The 19,572-nt window shown below is 42.1% G+C and overlaps 1 protein-coding gene across 2 annotated transcripts in view; it reads left to right on the top strand.

The window, feature by feature from the left end:
* Positions 1-19,572, top strand: part of LOC139566967 (voltage-gated delayed rectifier potassium channel KCNH1-like) — a 55,646-nt gene continuing 36,074 nt past the window's right edge. For both annotated transcript variants that reach the window (XR_011673193.1, XM_071388352.1), the window contains exons 1-8: positions 1-541; positions 3,230-3,353; positions 6,113-6,219; positions 6,340-6,468; positions 6,961-7,079; positions 8,624-8,791; positions 9,396-9,620; positions 11,913-12,342. Coding sequence is in view for 1 of the 2 variants with exons in the window: in XM_071388352.1 (XP_071244453.1) it covers positions 469-541; positions 3,230-3,353; positions 6,113-6,219; positions 6,340-6,468; positions 6,961-7,079; positions 8,624-8,791; positions 9,396-9,620; positions 11,913-12,342 (1,375 nt within the window). In the remaining variant the exon portion in view is untranslated. The remainder of the gene's footprint in view (positions 542-3,229; positions 3,354-6,112; positions 6,220-6,339; positions 6,469-6,960; positions 7,080-8,623; positions 8,792-9,395; positions 9,621-11,912; positions 12,343-19,572) is intronic.

Here is a 19,572-nt window from a genome sequence, read left to right as displayed (position 1 = left end):
CGACGAGGTCGCACAACCAACCAGTGTGAAGTGCAATATAGCTGTGTTCTTTTCCCGGAATCCACTGCGCAAAAAAAATCGCATTTCCAGTCAGTTTTCCATTTCTGGGGTTCAAGTATAAGGCTTAACGTGTTCTTCATAGCCTAAACGCAGGGCTGTTAGTAACCTACTCGGTATTCCTTCACACAATTGTGGGGGTGGGGGTACTCATGTGCAAAGATGTGAGACGAGAGACAGGTGATGCGCTCTCTGCATGCATCCCGTCTTCAACAGAGGGAGCACAGCCACGGAACGAACGGTCGAACAGCATGAGGTGAGGGATTCTTCCACTCATCATATCTAAGCAGAACCGGGACCATGAAAGCAACCGAGTGGAGATTTGAGCAGCTGTATCATCCTACGGATAATTCAGGCATCCTTTCACTCTAAAAGCGTTCTCTTTTGACCGACGTTGAATGACGAGGCGGAATGGCAGGTGGACGTCGAGGACTTGTGGCCCCACAAAACACTTTTCTCGAGAACATCGTCCGAAGATCCAATGGTAGGAATGTGTTCGTTTTTATTTTGTAGGAAGAAACACTGTGGATGATAGTCTATTGTCCAATCATTGAAAAACATTGATTTAATTATAACCAAAACACTCAGGACAACTAACCGATATTTGACACTAGTCATTGTAAACCGTTTTTTTGCTGATTAGCCTATTTGATTTATACAGCCAGCATGCTATGCAAAGAATGATTCAACAATTCAAACAATAATGGCATTTAATTAATGGATGTTGTTTTTACAACGAACAACTCGAATAAATAGCTGTGTCTACAATTGGTATTCCTTACCAGTCAACTGTACTGCACCTAAAAATAAACCAAAACATCGCTGCATTCCACATGATTTGTGCATTAAATAAATACATGGATTAACAATTTCCTCTTCACATACTTATTCGATTCATGTTTTAAACCCAAATTAAAAGTGTTTTTCAATTTGTTGGTTTGCGGAGGCACCCAAACTTGTTGGGCAATATTAATCCGTTGATTTATTCGGAAAGTGACATGCTTGCCACGGGAACTTTTGTTTTGGTTAATTAATTTATCTGTTTTTGACACTGTTTTTTGCCTCTTGCTTTAACCACTTTTCTTTTTAACTTTTCAGTTTGGACATTATCACATAGGCAGACAGGTATAAACAGTGTTTTAAAGTGGTGTCACGTCCCATCTATGTTCCTCCCCCAATCATCCACCATAGACTTGTTTGTGTTCTGTCGACCCATTTTTCTTATCCACTTTTTATCACATAGACCTCACTTAATGGTGAATAGCTTCACCCTCAAATATTCTTTGCACTTGCTTCCCAAGTTTTCATTCCTGATAGTATCCTATGTGGGATATACTCTAGTAGATAAACTCCCTCCAGGTTCCCTACTACTCCCCATGTTTTCAAGGCGTTGTGTCAGTCTTGTGAAACATTATGTTTTGACATACCCAATGTCTGTGATGGTCTCGTGACATTCTCATGTCGGTCTGTGTTGTCAATATGTATGAAGAATACATATTTTCTTAAGATAAGAGCGAGATTAAGTATACTGTAAATACAAAATAAATCAGAGTAGGAGTTGCAGATTTAGGATCAGTGTTTATTGCCTTTTAGATCACAATGAATAAGATGACGGGGGACTTTATCCTAGATCAGCACTCCTGATCTGAAATGCTTGAAACAGACTGAGTGTGCTAGACAAGAGAGGAAAACATATTATGCTCTCTCTACCCCCACCCCATTATAGACACATAGGTTATGTATAATGTTTGCTCAGAGAGTTTTGGAATGGGGCAGCTAAGGTCAAAGGGCAAAACACCCAGCTGCTTGAAATGTGCTGGCTCATCACCTAGAACTGGGCCATTTAATGACACTGTAATGAATGTAGTCTTGAGAGTGACGCCTGACGTTTAAACACAACACAGCACCTTCGGAGGTCACTGCTACTGCTGCATCACTGCCTACCTAGCCAATGATAGACAATGTTATAATGATTGGCACCACTGACCCAGCCAATGATAATGTTAGTCAGGTTGCACTAAAACAGGCAAGACCCCATTTACCAGGTTAAAAGTTGTGGTACAATGGATACCGGCACCAGAATCTGTCCAATACTATACAAGAGGGATATGTGGTGTTGTATCGTAAACCCCAATGTTTAAGATTCAACTGGTTCAATGTAGTAGCTTTCTGCAAATGAAAAAGTATGCAATAATCAGGTTAATATTGACCGATAATACTGGCAGATTGGTCATATCGGCAACAGTGAAAGTGTTGGATTTTGTGTACAGCATATTGATTTCTCTGTCACGTTTTCCCTCTTCTCTCAACCTTGTTGCAGTCGTCTCGGATTGAATTTCCACAACAAGTAAAACATCTTTGCCAATATGCTGTATCATCAAGGCAACGCTCTAGATGGTTCTTTCCCCTGTTTCTATAGTGGAGTTCGACATGTATGTCATGTCCAATAAATTCTACATTAACATACTGTAGTTGGCAGTACATATTTAGAAGTATGGTAGTATATTAAGTATGGTTCAAACTTTATTTTACAATGCGCTCATTTGGCTGTTTGATATTTATCTAGATAGATGTAGACGGTAACAGTTATTACTCAACAATATGCCGTAATGCTCAGTAATACTTGGTTTCACCTAACTAACTTGTTAGCTGACTACTAATTTTGATTCAACTTTTTAAAATTATTATTATTATTATTATTTTTATATATAAATGTATAGGGTACAGTACACATTAATCAACATCAATTATGCAACATCTATGTAAATGTTCTGGAGTTAGTCAAAAGCTAATTTGCACCTGTAGTCCCAGGGAAGCTAAGGGCAGTTACACAGCCACTATACAAATACTCACTAAAACAATACAACATACATTACATCCAATAATATATCATTCTAACAACAATAACTAATTCGTAAAAAAAAAAACTATCATCAACTGTCATCTTACATACGAGGAACACAGATATGTGTACAGGTTTGGATAGATTTGAGCCATGTTTTCAATTGAATTTCAAAAGTACTATAATGATTTCATGAAATAAAGACAAGTAGGCCTACATCCAGGTACCTTATAACTTCCAAGTAAAATAATGAGTTAGACAGTTCATAGTGCTCTAGTAGTTTCTATCAGTTCTTTCTGAACAGTTTTCATGTTTTCCCTCCCCGAGCAGATACCAACTTTGTTCTGGGCAATGCCCAGATTGTGAACTGGCCCATTGTGTACAGCAACGACGGCTTCTGCAAGCTCTCCGGTTACCACCGTGCTGAGGTCATGCAGAAGAGTAGCACCTGCAGGTACTCACTTTGCTACTTATGACTGCATTATGGCACCACTGATTTTGTGGGTCAGCATTTTTGTTTCACTGACAGCAATACTATACAGTAGAGTATAAATGCAGTATATCTACAATAACATATAAACATATCGGGCTGGTTTCCTGGACCCAGATTAAACCTACTCCTGGATTTAAAGGGACAATCTGCATTTGGTACATCCATTTTTAGACTTAAATTATTATAATATATACCCAATGATGCTTGAATATAACTTATAGATACTGTCATACCCCATCAGAACCCAAAATAAAAGCTGGTTTTACTCTTTTGTTTGTAAAGATTATTTGTAAACAACCACTTTATAGCCTCAAAACATGGTTAAAACTATCATTTTAATATCACGGACGGTCAATCCTTGTATCTATAGCTCTGTCCATGAATTTGAGAGTGGTAACATTTCTCCAGCCTCCTCCCACAGCTTGTTAACCAAAAAGAATGGCAGGGTGCCCGTTTTATTGTTTGAACTGCAGATTGCCCGATTTAAAGTCATGCTCAATGGAAAATATCTAATAAAAGTGATTTTTAGTCCAGGAATAGACTTAATCTGGGTTCGAGACACAGTTTATAAACGTATAAACATACAGTACATTCTATACATTAGTAATCTTATTATTACTACAATACAAATAAGACATAAGTTGACAATGTTTGTTCCATGCAAATTCGGGTTATTTCAGTCAACAGCAGTCAAGTGTTTTGGAATGGGAGAAAACAATATAGGCACTAAGGAATTCAAATGTGCCTCTGAAGTAGCACACGTACAGTTGAAGTCGGAAGTTTACATACACTTAGGTTGGAGTCATTAAAACTCGTTTTTCAACCACTCCACAAATTTCTTGTTAACAAACTATATTTTTGGCAAGTCAGTTAGGACATCTACTTTGTGCATGACACAAGTACTTTTTCCAACAATTGTTTACAGACAGATTATTTCACTTATAATTCACCGTATCACAATTCCAGTGGGTCAGAAGTTTACATACACTAAGTTGACTGTGCCTTTAAACAGCTTGGAAAATTCCAGAAAATGATGTCATGGCTTGAGAAGCTTCTGATAGGCTAATTGACGTAACTTAAGTCAATTGGAGGTGTACCTGTGGATGTATTTCAAAGCCTACCTTCAAACTCAGTGCCTCTTTGCTTGACATCATGGGAAAATCAAAAGAAATCAGCCAAGACCTCAAAAAAAAAATTGTAGACCTCCACAAATCTGGTTCATCCTTGGGTGCAATTTCCAAACGCCTGAAAGTACCACGTTCATCTGTACAAACAATAGTACGCAAGTATAAACACCATGGGACCACGCAGCCGTCATACCGCTCAGGAAGGAGATGTGGTTCTGTCTCCTAGAGATGAACATACTTTGGTGCGAAAAGTGCAAATCAATCCCAGAACAACAGCAAAGTACCTTGTGAAGATGCTGGAGGAAACGGGTACAAACGTATCTATATCCACAGTAAAACTAGTGCTATATCAAATAAAATCAAATTGTATTTGTCACATACACATGGTTAGCAGATGTTAATGCGAGTGTAGCGAAATGCTTGTAGTGTAGCGAAATGCTTGCTTATATCGACATAACCTGAAAGGCAGCTCAGCAAGGAAGAAGCCACTGCTCCAAAACCACCATAAAAAATCCAGACTACGGTTTGCAACTGCACATGGGGACAAAGATCGTACATTTTGGAGAAATGTCCTCTGGTCTGATGAAACAAAAATAGAACTGTTTGGCCATAATGACCATCGTTATGTTTGGAGAATAAAGGGGGAGGCTTGCAAGCCGAAGAACACCAACCCAACCGTGAAGCACGGGGGTGGCAGCATCATGTGGTGGGGGTGCTTTGCTGCAGGAGGGACTGTTGCACTTCACAAAATAGATGGCATCATGAGGTAGGAAAATTATGTGGATATATTGAAGCAACATCTCAAGACATCAGTCAGGAAGTTAAAGCTTGGTCGCAAATGGGTCTTCCAAATGGACAATGACCCCAAGCATACTTCCAAAGTTGTGGCAAAATGGCTTAAGGACAACAAAGTCAAGGTATTGGAGTGGCCATCACAAAGCCCTTACCTCAATCCTATAGAAGATTTGTGGGCAGAACTGAAAAAGCGTATGTGAGCAAGGAGGCCTACAAACCTGACTCAGTTACACCAGCTCTGTCAGGAGGAATGGGCCAAAATTAATCCAATTAATTGTGGGAAGCTTGTGGAAGGCTACCTGAAACGTTTGACCCAAGTTAGACAATTTAAAGGCAACGCTACCAAATACTAATTGAATGCATGTAAACTTCTGACCCACTGGGAATGTGATGAAAGAAATAAAAGCTGAAATAAATCATTCTCTCTACTATTATTCTGACATTTAACATTCTTAAAATAAAGTGGTGATCCTAACTGACCTAAGATAGGGAATTTTTACTCTGATTAAATGTCATGAATTGTGGAAAACTGAGTTTAAATGTATTTGGATAAGGTGTAGGTAAACTTCCGACTTCAACTGTATGTCAATTCAACATGACATTCACTGTGACCAGTGCTTATGCAGATGGCTTAACCATGTTGTTTGTGAGCCGCAATGTTTTTCGTGAGGCCTTTGTAGCTGGGATAATTTGTTTCAAGAACAGTGCCACATCTGCCTAAATTCTGGTAGAATCTGAATGTATTATCCAGTTTTATCTGTTTTGTATGTAATTTAGCACCAACAATGCAATTTTCAGTTTCATGTATGGGGAGCTCACAGACAAGGAGACGGGTGAGAAAGTGCAACAGATCTTTGAGAACCATGAGATGAATTCGTTCGAAATCCTCATGTATAAGAAGAATCGTAAGTGTTTCTTTGCTCTCTGTTGATTGAATCACATCAAATTCAATTGTTACATCAATTACGTATGAGATACATTAGAATATGAACAGATATCACAACGTCATTTTGTGTTTCCTACAGGGATGCCGGTGTGGTTCTTTGTAAAGATCGCTCCGATCAGGAATGAGCAGGACAAGGTGGTGTTGTTTCTGTGCACCTTCAGTGACATCACTGCATTCAAACAGCCCATTGAGGATGACTCTGTGAAAGGTTGGCGTGACACTGAATTTCAGATAATCTAAGGAAGATTCTGTTTTAATGAGGACAGGATCAAGCTGAGGATAGTAGACACAATTGGTTTTAGACAGCTACAAATGTGGGTTGCTGACATTATTTAGAGAAACCACAGTGCATCATTTCACGTTACAACTTACATTTTTGTCTGATAATTTGAGCTAGTAATGTTGGACTTTCTCAGAATTCCAAATCAACTGCTAGCTAGCCCTTGTCTTTAGGCAGTTCATGCAGATCTGAAAGAAATGGATAGGTATAAGCATATTGTATTAGTTCCATTTGCCATCAAATTTGCTATGAATAATTTCCGTAATATTGAATACACAGATATGCCTTGAAAATTCAGTTTGAATTTAGCTCAGTGTCACATTTGTTTAAATGCAGCATGATTCAGTCTTGATTTCAAGGCTAAAGGGAGTGGATGTGGGTTGATTTGGTATTCCACATTTCTTTGACTCTGTCATTCAGGATGGGGTAAATTCGCTCGGCTCACCCGGGCCCTGACGAGCAGCCGGGGAGTGTTGCAGCAGCTGGCGCCCACCGTCCACAAGGGCGAGAACGTCCACAAGCACTCTCGTCTGGCTGAGGTAGAGTGTGTGCTGCTGTCCCTGTTGATAAGCACTCATCTGCCTAAGTGTTTCTGGAAGGAGCACCCATCTCATATTTCCAAGCCCACTTCTGTTTAGCTTCAAATTAAATGCCTAATCCTGTCCCCATACTCACTCACTACTTCTGAGCTAAATGAAGTGTGCCTTTCCGTTCCCAAAGCAGTAGACCGCAAGCCCTTGGCCACCTGGGCAACTGTAATTCTGCAGACAGACACAACGCTAATATGAATAATCACTCTATATATATATAGTCCTGACCATAAATCCTTATGGCAGAAGTCCCCAATTACATTCAGCAGTGGGCTTGAGCGCATGGTCGGGGGGCAGGAACATAGTTATACATCATTTGTACGCATTTGACCGCAAGAAGCCGAAACAGATAGAGTAGTTGACAAAGAATTTGTCCCGTGGGCCGCCCATTGGGGAACCCTGCCCTATGACCTTTGCTGTGGAGTTGTGTCACCTAAATGTACATTTACATGACTAATTTAGCAGACTCTCTCATCCAGAGTGACTTATAACCAGTGCACTCACTTATAATCAGTGCGTAGAAGGGCAGAGATGTCAGCAGGAGCAGGATTCAATTACATCTGCTTCAGCAATGTTTGACTTGTTTATGGACTTGATTATTACTGCCACACATACACTCTTTTTTAACTCTGAATAATGCAGCCATCTATGCTACAGTCTACAGTGTATATACCATACAACAATACTGGTTTGATTGAATAGTCCTTAGTCCTCTGAAAATCCCTAGGCTAGAAATAAAGTCTAGTCCTCTGATATCCCAAGGGGACTGATTGTTTGGGTAGATATCTCCTCTGACATCTTCTGGGACTAGTCCAAGATGTCTTACCAGCACCATCTTCTAGCGACATCCTGTTTCTTGAAAAATGGTGGAAAAGCTAATTGTGTTTTAGATGGTCAGATAAGGTGCTCTGTTTACTAATGGGAAGATGAGCTTGCGACAGTAGCTTAGATAAAACAAAATGGCTACAGTTAGTTTATTTGTTGATCCTGGAAAGTTACATTAATTAAAATATATTAAGGGAGAGAGTAATTCCACTTTTTTTTGTATGTTATATTGACTGGGATAGAGAGTTATGTCACACTATCCAAGAGATACTGAGAGATGAAATGAAGGCAACACTGAACTGTCTTTGTGCGGTCCAAAAGACTACAGAATGTGGTCATTATATTGTCATGACTTACTATTTTATGCTATGAGTGTTATGTCAAAGTTATCGCTAACATACAATAAGAGACACTGTCATAACAAACTAAAATGTTGTCATATTTTTATGTACACTAGGTAAAAACGCACACCTGAAATGGTGAATAGCAGGAGAAACGGATGACACACGGGTCCAATTCAGTGTTAGCCTTGTGGAACCAGCCTGATCGCGGTCACCATTCTACGCAGCGATCAGGCTGGTTCCACCAGGCTAATTCAAGGTAGCTAGCTGCCAAAACACTGGCTCATTCATGACTTGTTACCAACTGTTTCTAAACCAAAAACGTAGGTCCTCCAGCTGGGCTCAGACATCCTCCCGCAGTACAAGCAGGAGACGCCTAAAACTCCTCCCCACATCATCCTCCACTACTGCGCCTTCAAGACCACCTGGGACTGGGTCATCCTCATCCTAACCTTCTACACAGCCATCATGGTGCCCTACAACGTCTCATTCAAGGTCTAAACTCTATTCAACTACCCACTAACCTTAACCCTTACTCTAAACCCCAAACCGAACCTTAGCAAGCTGTTTTTGGGGATTTTTACTTTGTTTGTGTGTACTTTTATTGACTATGTACCAGCTGTAAAGTAAATTGCCACTCAGGGATAACTTATATTAATTCTCTACTCTACTACTTAAGTAATAAAGATTCTCTACTCTACTACTTAAGTAATAAAGATTCTCTACTCTACTACTTAAGTAATAAAGATTCTCTACTCAACTACTTAAGTAATAAAGATTCCCTACTCTACTACTTAAGTAATAAAGATTCTCTACTCTACTACTTAAGTAATAAAGATTCTCTACTCTACTACTTAAGTAATAAAGATTCTCTACTCTACTACTTAAGTAATAAAGATTCTCTACTCTACTACTTAAGTAATAAAGATTCTCTACTCTACTACTTAAGTAATAAAGATTCTCTACTCAACTACTTAAGTAATACAGATTCTCTACTCTACTACTTAAGTAATAAAGATTCTCTACTCAACTACTTAAGTAATACAGATTCTCTACTCTACTACTTAAGTAATAAAGATTCTCTATTCTAATCCTCCAGACCAAGCAGAACAACGTCACTTGGCTGGTGGTGGACAGCATCGTGGATGTCATCTTTCTGGTGGACATCGTGCTCAACTTCCATACCACGTTTGTGGGGCCAGCCGGAGAGGTCATCTCGGACCCCAAGCTGATCCGGATGAACTACGTCAAGACATGGTTCGTCATCGACCTGCTCTCCTGCCTGCCGTACGACGTCATCAACGCCTTCGAGAACGTTGACGAGGTCAGTGGTTTGTTTGCTAACTGGAGTCTGTGTGTTTGTGGATGGATGGATAAGAATGAAGACACACAGACAGACACACAGATAGACAGACAGACAGACAGACAGACAGACAGACAGACAGACAGACAGACAGACAGACAGACAGACAGACACACACATTGTTTATGGATCTGGAAAGCGTACCACATCGTTGACTCTTGGAAAGCTCACCACATCATTATAGCGTAATAGACACTGACTGGACTTCTCAGCAGTAGAAATGTCATCCCTTGCAGTTGCCTAATGGTTGCTGGGGAATACTGTGAATAGAGGCTAAAAAGTCAGACAAGATCCCTCTAACATATTAAAAAGAACACAGGAATTGGAGGCTTGTAAAACCACATTTTTCTGATGCCTCTTCAAGACATTCTGTGGTAAAACACACTGTAATCAAACTTGGCACAGAGGCCTTTGTAGGATGGTCCAGATCGTCTTGATTCACACGCTAGTCTTGATAACCCTAAAGTAATCAATAGATGCTGCAAGTGATACCATTCTAACCTACGCCCAAGTACAGTATTATCAGAATAAAAATAACTCTGTACTACAGAAGGCACAGATAAAGGTCAATATTACATTTAAATAATGAATAAACACGCGCTTCAAGGGTCAAACAACAAACATTGTTAGCCAATTATAGCTCAATTAACAAGTCAAAAGACTGCTTTTGCCCTTTGGGTGTTGTAACTTAGAACCAAAACAAAAGTGCAGAAACCACCATATTTCTTCGCCACATCTCCAGTGTTATGTACTGTTCTGTTGTATGCCTGTTGTTGTACGAAGGGTGGTGTGGCGAAAGATTATAGCACCCCCACGGTGAGCTCCCACAAAGCCTGTGGGCTCTGCATGTGCCTTTGCTGCACTTGTCAACGCAAGTTATCCTTTTCATTCGGCGCTGTGCTTCAGATACAAGCAGAGCATCCTCTGAAGCAAAGGCTTTCAACACAGTGACCTCGTTGTATTCAATGACAATTGTAGTGAGACATTTCAAGTTGCCACAGGGACACATTTTTCATCTTTTTGTAGTTGAACGTAATTGCATTATGAATGTGTCCCGGGTGAACTGAAAATAGCTTGATGCAGTAGGTTCGCACATGCCGTGGAGGCGGATGCGAGCAGAGGCTAGTGAAATTACATAAACCGCACTGCATTATGTGTTTGCCTTCAGTACTAAATGTAGATTCACCCTTTCGGGAAGTGCCAGGTACATCTCAGCCTCTCTGTACAGTATGCCACACTGTCTTAAATGTTTTAGGGAACCTAGATTCGATGAGCAGTTGATTTCACATCACATTTTGACGTTTGAAGACACCAAGAGCTTGATTCAAATTGAGGAAGCAAAAGAGGGTAATGGGTTTTTTGATAAAGCCACATACGAGTGAATACGAGTGACTCATTCAAATGCTGGAATTAAATGTGTCATCTCCAAATGGATCAGAAACCCGTCCTCCCTAGTACTCTTTCACATACCATTATCGGAGTAAGATACTGGAACATTAATTTTGGGTGCCTGCTCCGTGCCCATCTATGAAAACAAAAGTAACCCCGGGCTAAATTAATTCCAATACTGTACTTTCCAGAGGTTGGTCCAGGACCCAAATAACTGTTATTCTGTCACACGGCAGTGTGGAATTCTTCACTAAACCAGCTTCTGTAGCAAAGTGATGTTTTGTAGAAGTAGCATGTTGTAAAACATACCCTCCAGCTATTATTTAATTTTATTGCTAATGCCATTGTATTCATTATTATAAACACAACAGGGAACTGCACCATGGTACCAAATCCATATGCAGGATATACTGTACAGTGTTTTAGGGAGTGGAGTTCCACAGGGTTCACTGTTGGGACCCTTCCAGTTTATCTTTAATCAATGAATGAACAGTTATTTAAATAGTTAGAACCATGAACAATGGATAATGGGCTCCCGAGAGGGGCACCGGTCTAAGGCACTGCATCTCAGTGCTTGAGGCGTCACTACAGACACCCTGGTTCGACCCTGGTTCGATTTCAGGCTGTATCTCAACAGGCTATGATTGGGAGTCCCATAAGGCGGCACACAATTGGCCCAGCGTCGTCCGGGTTTGGCCGTGTAGGACGTCATTGTAAATAATAATTTGTTCTTAACTGACATGCGTAGTTAAATAAAGGTTAAATAAAAAGTAGAAAATAAAAAATGATTGTCTGGTTAGTAAAGCTCTACTTTTCATTCTCTCGCTAAGCCTAACCATTCCCCTCTTATTTTCTACCCATCAGGGCATCAGCAGTCTCTTCAGTTCCCTCAAAGTAGTCCGTCTGCTTCGCTTGGGCCGGGTGGCCCGTAAACTGGACCACTATATTGAGTACGGGGCCGCTGTCCTGGTTCTGCTGGTGTGCGTCTTTGGCCTGGCCGCCCACTGGTTGGCCTGCATCTGGTACAGCATCGGCGACTACGAGGTCATCGACGAGAACACCAACAGTGTGAGGATGGACAGCTGGCTCTACATATTGAGCGAATCGGTGGGGACGCCGTACCGCTTCAACGCCAGTGGCTCCGGGAGGTGGGAGGGCGGGCCAAGCAAGGACTCGGTCTACATCACTTCCCTATACTTCACCATGACCAGCCTGACCAGCATCGGCTTCGGCAACATCGCCCCCACCACCGACGGAGAAAAGCTCTTCGCCGTGGCAATGATGATGATCGGATGTGAGTAAGAACCCTCCCCATGAAATTTCACACGGTCATCAAAGGAGGCTGGTAGGCTGTAACGGCTGGAATGGAACAAATTGAAACTTATCAAAACCATGTTTGATACCTTGTCACCGATTCCATTCCAGCCATTACGATTATATCTCCGCCCACCAGCCTCCTCTGACTGCCGTAGTATCTTTATGAAAAACACAATTGACATTTCATTAAGAAATACCATGCCAGATGTGTCCCTTGCTTCTTCAAGGAGAAGTATTGTTAACAGGCCAGTATGTCTCTGAATCCTTGATGAATTCAGTAGAAGATAGCATGCTGTTTAATGTACTTACTATACAACTCAATCACAGCTAAATTGACCATTAAGTTATTACAGAAAAATGCTTGATTGAAGCATTTATGGAACATTGTGATGGTTCTAATCAGTTCCGAAAAGACAAATGTTGCGAATTTCACATGGTGCTTTTAAGGTTTATTATGAGTATGCCAATTTGTTTAATTTTGTGCTGTGAAGATTGTACATATCTAAAGAGGATTTTCAAATGCTTTCATCCATTTTGAGCTGGCAGCTGAGTGATTCATCGCACATGGTTACTCCTTCTACTGGAGATGTGATTGACACAGTTTTGTCCCGGTCCTATTGTGGGACATTGCTTTTCATAGAACCCTGTTGTGATTTTAAATTGCATTCTCAATTGCAACGCAGGCCTCAAGATTGGGAAATATGATGGATTGCATAAAGGAAAACGAGTTCTGTTTTGTCTTTTTAGGTCAAGTTGAGACTTTCATTATCTACCTGGAAATAGACATAAAATGTGATAGGACTGGGCCAACTGTGGCAGGCATCATCATCATTTGCGTGCTAGTGTCATGCTTGAAGTTTGCCAGTATAAAAAAGTTTGTTTAACATGACTATGGACAGACCAGTAAACTTCAACATTCCTGTGAAATATCACAGTTGCGGAATAATGAAGCAAGCGTGATCTGCACCTTTCAACTACTATTCCATCCCAGAATGCATTGCTGACCATTTAGCATACATTGTGATCCATACTGACTTGCTATCATCGTGACTTGGTATCAATTTCAGATTGTGAGTCGAAACCACAATCCTGGTGTTCGAAGCATCACACTCCAGCCAACAGAACCTCATCTTATTTAGCTTTTAGTACATACTGTACACTGTAACGGTTGTTAAAACATGGGGGGGGGGGGGGGTTATCCAGCTTAGGAGATCAATTTGAGTAAAAAACAACAATGCAATGTTATGTTGTTAAATTATAAGACACATGGTATAACTTGAGTAACTCACAAGTGAAGCAGTTTTTAGATTTCTTTTCACAACACACGTATGCAGCATTGCTGTGTTGGTGTTGCAGCGGCAGGTGAGGGGGAGTATAAAGAGGTTTGCTTAGCACCTCGGGGAGCCAGGGGTGACAGTGATGCAGGGTGGCAGATGATAGGGGAAGCGAGAGTGACGGGGGGCATGGGGGGGTCATGCTGCTATTCCTCAGTGGTGGGAAGACAGTCTGCCACCCACAGCCTGGAAGCTGGACAGAAGCTTAGTCATGCAATATGTTGCCATTTGAGTCACCTGCCAGTGTGTGTGTGTGTGTGTGTGTGTGTGTGTTATGGGTTGGATTTCGTTTGTGTCTTGGTCTTTTTGTGAGGGAGTATGTACTGTATTTTCTGTATGTGTATTTGAATATGTGTGCTTGTTTAGGTGTTGATAAATACATTAGTCACTATTCTGCAAATCTTAGCCCCAACAAGAGCAGTCATAATTGTTCAAACTGTCGCCGTAAAACACGGAGGTCCACTCACCCCCGTTGCATTTTGGCGGTGTCCAGAGCTTATGACACGACAGTCTCTGTGGCGGTGTGACAAGTTGTTCCTGGCTGTCACGGTGGTCTTGTCTCAGTGCAGCCAGCCGTGTCATACCCTTCTGTGTCCCCATACGCAGACCAACCCTCCTCTCCCGCTCCTCTCTCTCCCACAAGGCTTGGTAACTGTTTATATACACTGAGTATACATTTAGAAACACCTGCTCTTTCCATGACAGACTGACCAGGTGATCGAGGTGAAAGCTATGATCCCTTATTGATGTCATTCGCTAAATCCACTTCAGTGTAGATGAAGGAGTGGAGACAGGTTAAACAAGGATTTTTAAGCCAAGAGACAATTGAGACATGGATTGTGTATGTGTGCCTTTCATAGGGTGAGTGGGCAACACGAAATATTTAAAGGAAAATGCGGAGGGGGGACATACAACTCAATATTAGGAAGGTGCCATTTGACGTAAGCTGAGAGTTAGCTAATACTAATCATTTCCCCTTTTCAAGTTGATAAAGTCATGTTCTCTTTTGGGCCAGTAATGATGACTTAGCAGTTTTTATCCTCAGTGTTGTGCCAAATAGACGACATTATGGAAATGTTCTCAAAAGAGGAATTGACTAAAATGAGCAAAGTCACTTCATATACATTTGAAGTGTCATGCTTTCAAACGGCTCCCTATTGTATATAGCAGATGCTGCCAGGTATTGCCTTTTCAAAATGTCAACCAATTGCTTTGCATGTGAATAGTAAACTGCCTATTTTGTCATGGTACACATTTTCCCTTCTTTGACTCATTGCTCGCTCAGTGGGAGCTGTCACTTCTGTGATGCGCCCAACAGGAGGGGGAATACAGGACTCAACCCATTCAGAAAAGAAATATGAGCTAAATCAGGGAGACTTGGCTGAAGACCATGGCTATTATGTATCAGCATAACGATGCCAATGTAGTGCATTGAAAGACATTTTATGCGCCCATATGACCCCTTGAGCAAATCCTAGTGTCAGTTTATACTGATTCTGAGTTGTCAGCAATTTTAAGTCAGTCGAAAAATGCCAGGTAGAATGTTTGTTCTGGCGCTTGGCACCCAGGGCCAGTACAGTAGGAGTCACACTTAACGTGTGCCACGGACAATCAAACACACTGAGTGTTAGGGCCACTGCACGGTACTCGATTTGTGGGAACTCGTTGCTACAGCAACCAACGTCCAGGTGGACCATGTTAGGTCATTAGCGTAGTAATTTGTGAACATCTTAACAATCACAAATGACTCTAATCGGCTGTGCCTTATTACTTGGACTGGTCTTTTTATTGATGCACTGAGTACCTGAGACTACTTCATGAGCCGGCTCAAGAATCCAATGGTAAAAATAGACGATCCAGTTCCCTATGAAAGCATCTGGTTCGGCAGACCTCAGACAGCATAGTTTCACTACCCCAGTTTCTCCTAGCCTCAAAGCCTGGTTACATTTCGACTCGGTAGCGTGCCATATATCACATGTAGAGGGTTCCACTACTGTAAAATAAGAACTCGAATCAACCTCAGAATCTCAGATCCTCAGTGAGACCAATTGCTGCGTTCATTTTCCGATATACAGTACCAGTCACAAGTTTGGACACACTGACTCATTCAGTGGGTTTTCTTTATTTGTACTATTTTCTACATTGTGAAGACATCATAACTATGAAATAACACATCATGTAGTAACCAAAAAAGTATATATATTTTAGATTCTTCAAAGTAGCCACACTTTGCCTTGATGACAGCTTTGCACACTCTTGGCATTCTCTCAACCAGCTTCATGAGATATCACCTGGAATGTTTTTCCAACAGTCTTAAAGGAGTTCCCACATATGCTGAGCACTTGTTGGCTGCTTTTCCTTCACTCTGCGGTCCAACTCATCCCAAACCATCTCAATTGGGTTGAGGTTGGTGATTGTGGAGGCCAGGTCATCTGATGCAGCACCATCACTCTCCTTCTTTGTCAAATAGCCCTTACACAGCCTGGAGGTGTGTTTTGGCTAATTGTCCTGTTGAAAAACAATAATAGTCCCACTAAGTGCAAAACAGATGGGATGGCGTATCGCTGCAGAATGCTGTGGTAGCCATGCTGGTTAAGTGTGCCTTGAATTCTAAATAAATCACAGACAGTGTCACCAGCAAAGCACCCCCACATCATCACACCTCCTCCTCCATGCTTCACGGTGGGAACTACACATGCGGAGATCATCCGCTCACCTATTCTGCGTCTCACAAGGACACGGTGGTTAGAGGACAGATTTCCACCGGTCTAATGTCCATTGCTCATTTTTCTTGGCCAAGTCTCTTCTTATTATTGGTTTCTTTTAGTAGTGGTTTCTTTGCAGCAATTCGACCACGAAGGCCTGATTCACGCAGTCCCCTCTGAACAGTTGATATTGAGATGTCTGTTACTAAGTAATGGTGCCGGAGGGGATGGCTGCCGTTTTCTGCGCTCTCAACCAACCGTGCTATTTTGTTGTTTTTTTCGCATTGTTTGTAACTTATTTTGTACATAATGTTGCTTCCACTGTCTCTTATGACTGGAAAGAGCTTCTGGACATCAGAACAGTGATTACTCACCTAGAACTGGACAAATAATTTTTATTTAATGAGTCGGACGAGAGGGATTTACTCTAGACACCCGGCAAGGCCCTCATCCCCGTCATTCGCAGGAGAAAAAGACGGATATATCGCGAGTCGTGGCTGAATGATAACATGAATAACATACAGCTGGCGGGTTACACTTTACACACTGTATCGGCAGGATAGAACAGCAGCCTCTGGTAAGACAAGGGATGGCGGTCTATGTATATTTGTAAACAACAGCTGGTGCACGATATCTAAGGAAGCCTCAAGGTTTTGCTTGCCTAAGGTAGAGTATCTCATGATAAGCTGAAGACCACACTATCTACCAAGAGAGTTTTCATCTATATTCTTCGTAGCTGTCTATTTACCACCACAATCCGATTCTGACACTAAGACCGCACTCAATGAGCTGTATGCGGCCATAAGCAAACAGGAAAACGCCAATTAAGAGGCGGCGCTCCTAGTGGCCGGGGACTTTAATGCGGGGAAACTTACATCTGTTTTACCTAATTACTACCAGCATGTTAAATGTACGACCAGAAAGGAAAAAACTCTAGACCACCTTTACTCCACACACAGAGATGTGTACAAAGCTCTCCCTCGCCCTCCATTTGGCAAATCTGACCATAATTCTATCCTCCTGATTCCTGCTTACAAGCAAAAATTAAAGCAGGAAGCACCAGTGACTCGGTCAATAAAAAAAGAGGTCAGATGAAGCAGATGCTAAGCTACAGGACTGTTTTAATAGCACAGACTGGAATATGTCCCGGGATTCTTCCGGAGTACACCACATCTGTCACTGGCTTCATCAATAAGTGCATCGATGACGTCGTCCCCACAGTGACTCTATGTACATATCCCAACCAGAAGCCATGGATTACAGGGAACGTCCACACTGAGCTAAAGGGTAGAGCTGCCGCTTTCAAGGAGCGAGACTCTAACCCGGAAGCTTATAAGAAATCCCGCTATGCCATCCAATGAACCATCAAACAGGCAAAGCGTCAATATTCACAACATTCACAAGGCCAGACGGATTACCAGGCCATGTACTCCGAGCATGCGCTGACCAACTGGCAAGTGTCTACACTGACATTTTCAACCTCTCTCTGTCTGAGTCTATAATACCAACATGTTTCAAGCAGACCACCATAGTTCCTGTGCCCAAGAACACTAAGGTAACCGGCCTAAATGACTACCGACCCATAGCACTCACGTCTATAGCGATGAAGTGCTTTGAAAGGCTGGGCATGGCTCACATCAACACCATTATCCCAGAAACCCTAGACCCACTCCAATTTGCATATCGCCACAACAGATCCACAGATGATGCAATCTCTATTTCAATCCACACTGTCCTTTCACACCTGGACAAAAGGAACACCTATGTGAGAATGCTATTCATTGACTACAGCTCAGCGTTCAACCCCATAGTGCCCTCAAAGCTCATCACTAAGCTAGGGACCCTGGGACTAAACACCTTCCTCTGCAACTGGATCCTGGACTTCCTGATGGGCCGCCCCCAGGTGGTAAGGGTAGGTAACAACACATCCGCCACGCTGATCCTCAACACGGGGGCCCCTCAGGGGTGCGTGCTCAGTCCCCTCCTGTACTCCCTGTTCACTCATGACTGCATGGCCAGGCACAACTCCAACACCATCATTAAGTTTTCTGATGACACAACAGTGGTAGGCCTGATCACCGACAATGACGAGACAGCCTATAGATAGGTCAGAGACCTGGCCATGTGGTGCCAGGACAACAACCTCTCCCTCAACGTGATCAAGACAAAGGAGATGATTGTGGACTACAGGAAAGGAGGACCGAGCCACGCCCCCATTCTCATCGACCAGGCTGTCGTGGAGCAGGTTTAGAGTTTCAAGTTCGTTGGTGTCCACATCACCAACAAACTAACATGGTCCATGCACACTAAGACAGTCTTGAAGACGGCACGACAAAGCCTATTCCCCCTCAGGAGACTGAAAAGATTTTGCATGGGTCCTCAGATCCTCAAAAGGTTCTACAGCTGCACTATCGAGAGCATCCTGACTGGTTGCATCACTGCCTGGTATGGCAACTGCTCGGCCTCCGACCGCTAGGCACTACAAGGGGTAGTGCGTACGGCCCAGTACATCACCAGTACATCATACCAGGTGGTGTCAAAGGAAGGCCCTAAAACTTGTCAAAGACTCCAGCCACCCTAATCATAAACTGTTCTCTCTGCTATCACACGGCAACCGGTACCGGAGCGCCAAGTCTAGGTCCAAGAGGCTTCTATTTACATTTCCCCCCCTCTTTTACGCTGCTGCTACTCTGTTTATTATCTATGCAGTCACTTTAATAACTCTACCTACATTTACATATTACCTCAATTACCTCGACTAACCGGTGTCCCCCGCACATTGACTCTGTACCGGTACCCCCTGTATGTAGCCTCGCTATTGTTAGTTTACTGCTGCTCTTTAATTATTTGTTACTTTTGTTTCTTTTGTATTTTTCTTAACTGCATTGTTGGTTAAGGGCTTGTAAGTAAGCAGTTCACTGTAAGGTCTACACCTGTTGTATTCGGTGCATGTGACTAATACAATTTGATTTGATTTGAACTCTGCAAAACATTTATTTGGGCTGCCATCTGAGGTGCAGTTAACTCAAATGAACTTATCCTCTTCAGAAGAGGTAACTCTGCGTCTTCCTTTACTGTGGCTGTCCTCATGAGAGCCAGTTTCATCATAGCGCTTGATGGTTTTTGCGACTGCACTTGAAGAAACTTTCAAAGTTATTGAAATGTTTC

Source organism: Salvelinus alpinus, unplaced genomic scaffold (genome assembly GCF_045679555.1).
Source record: "Salvelinus alpinus unplaced genomic scaffold, SLU_Salpinus.1 scaffold_40, whole genome shotgun sequence".
NCBI lineage: Eukaryota > Metazoa > Chordata > Actinopteri > Salmoniformes > Salmonidae > Salvelinus > Salvelinus alpinus.
The sequence above is the reverse complement of the archived record's forward strand: the minus strand, read 5'-3'. Positions and strand labels throughout refer to the sequence as shown.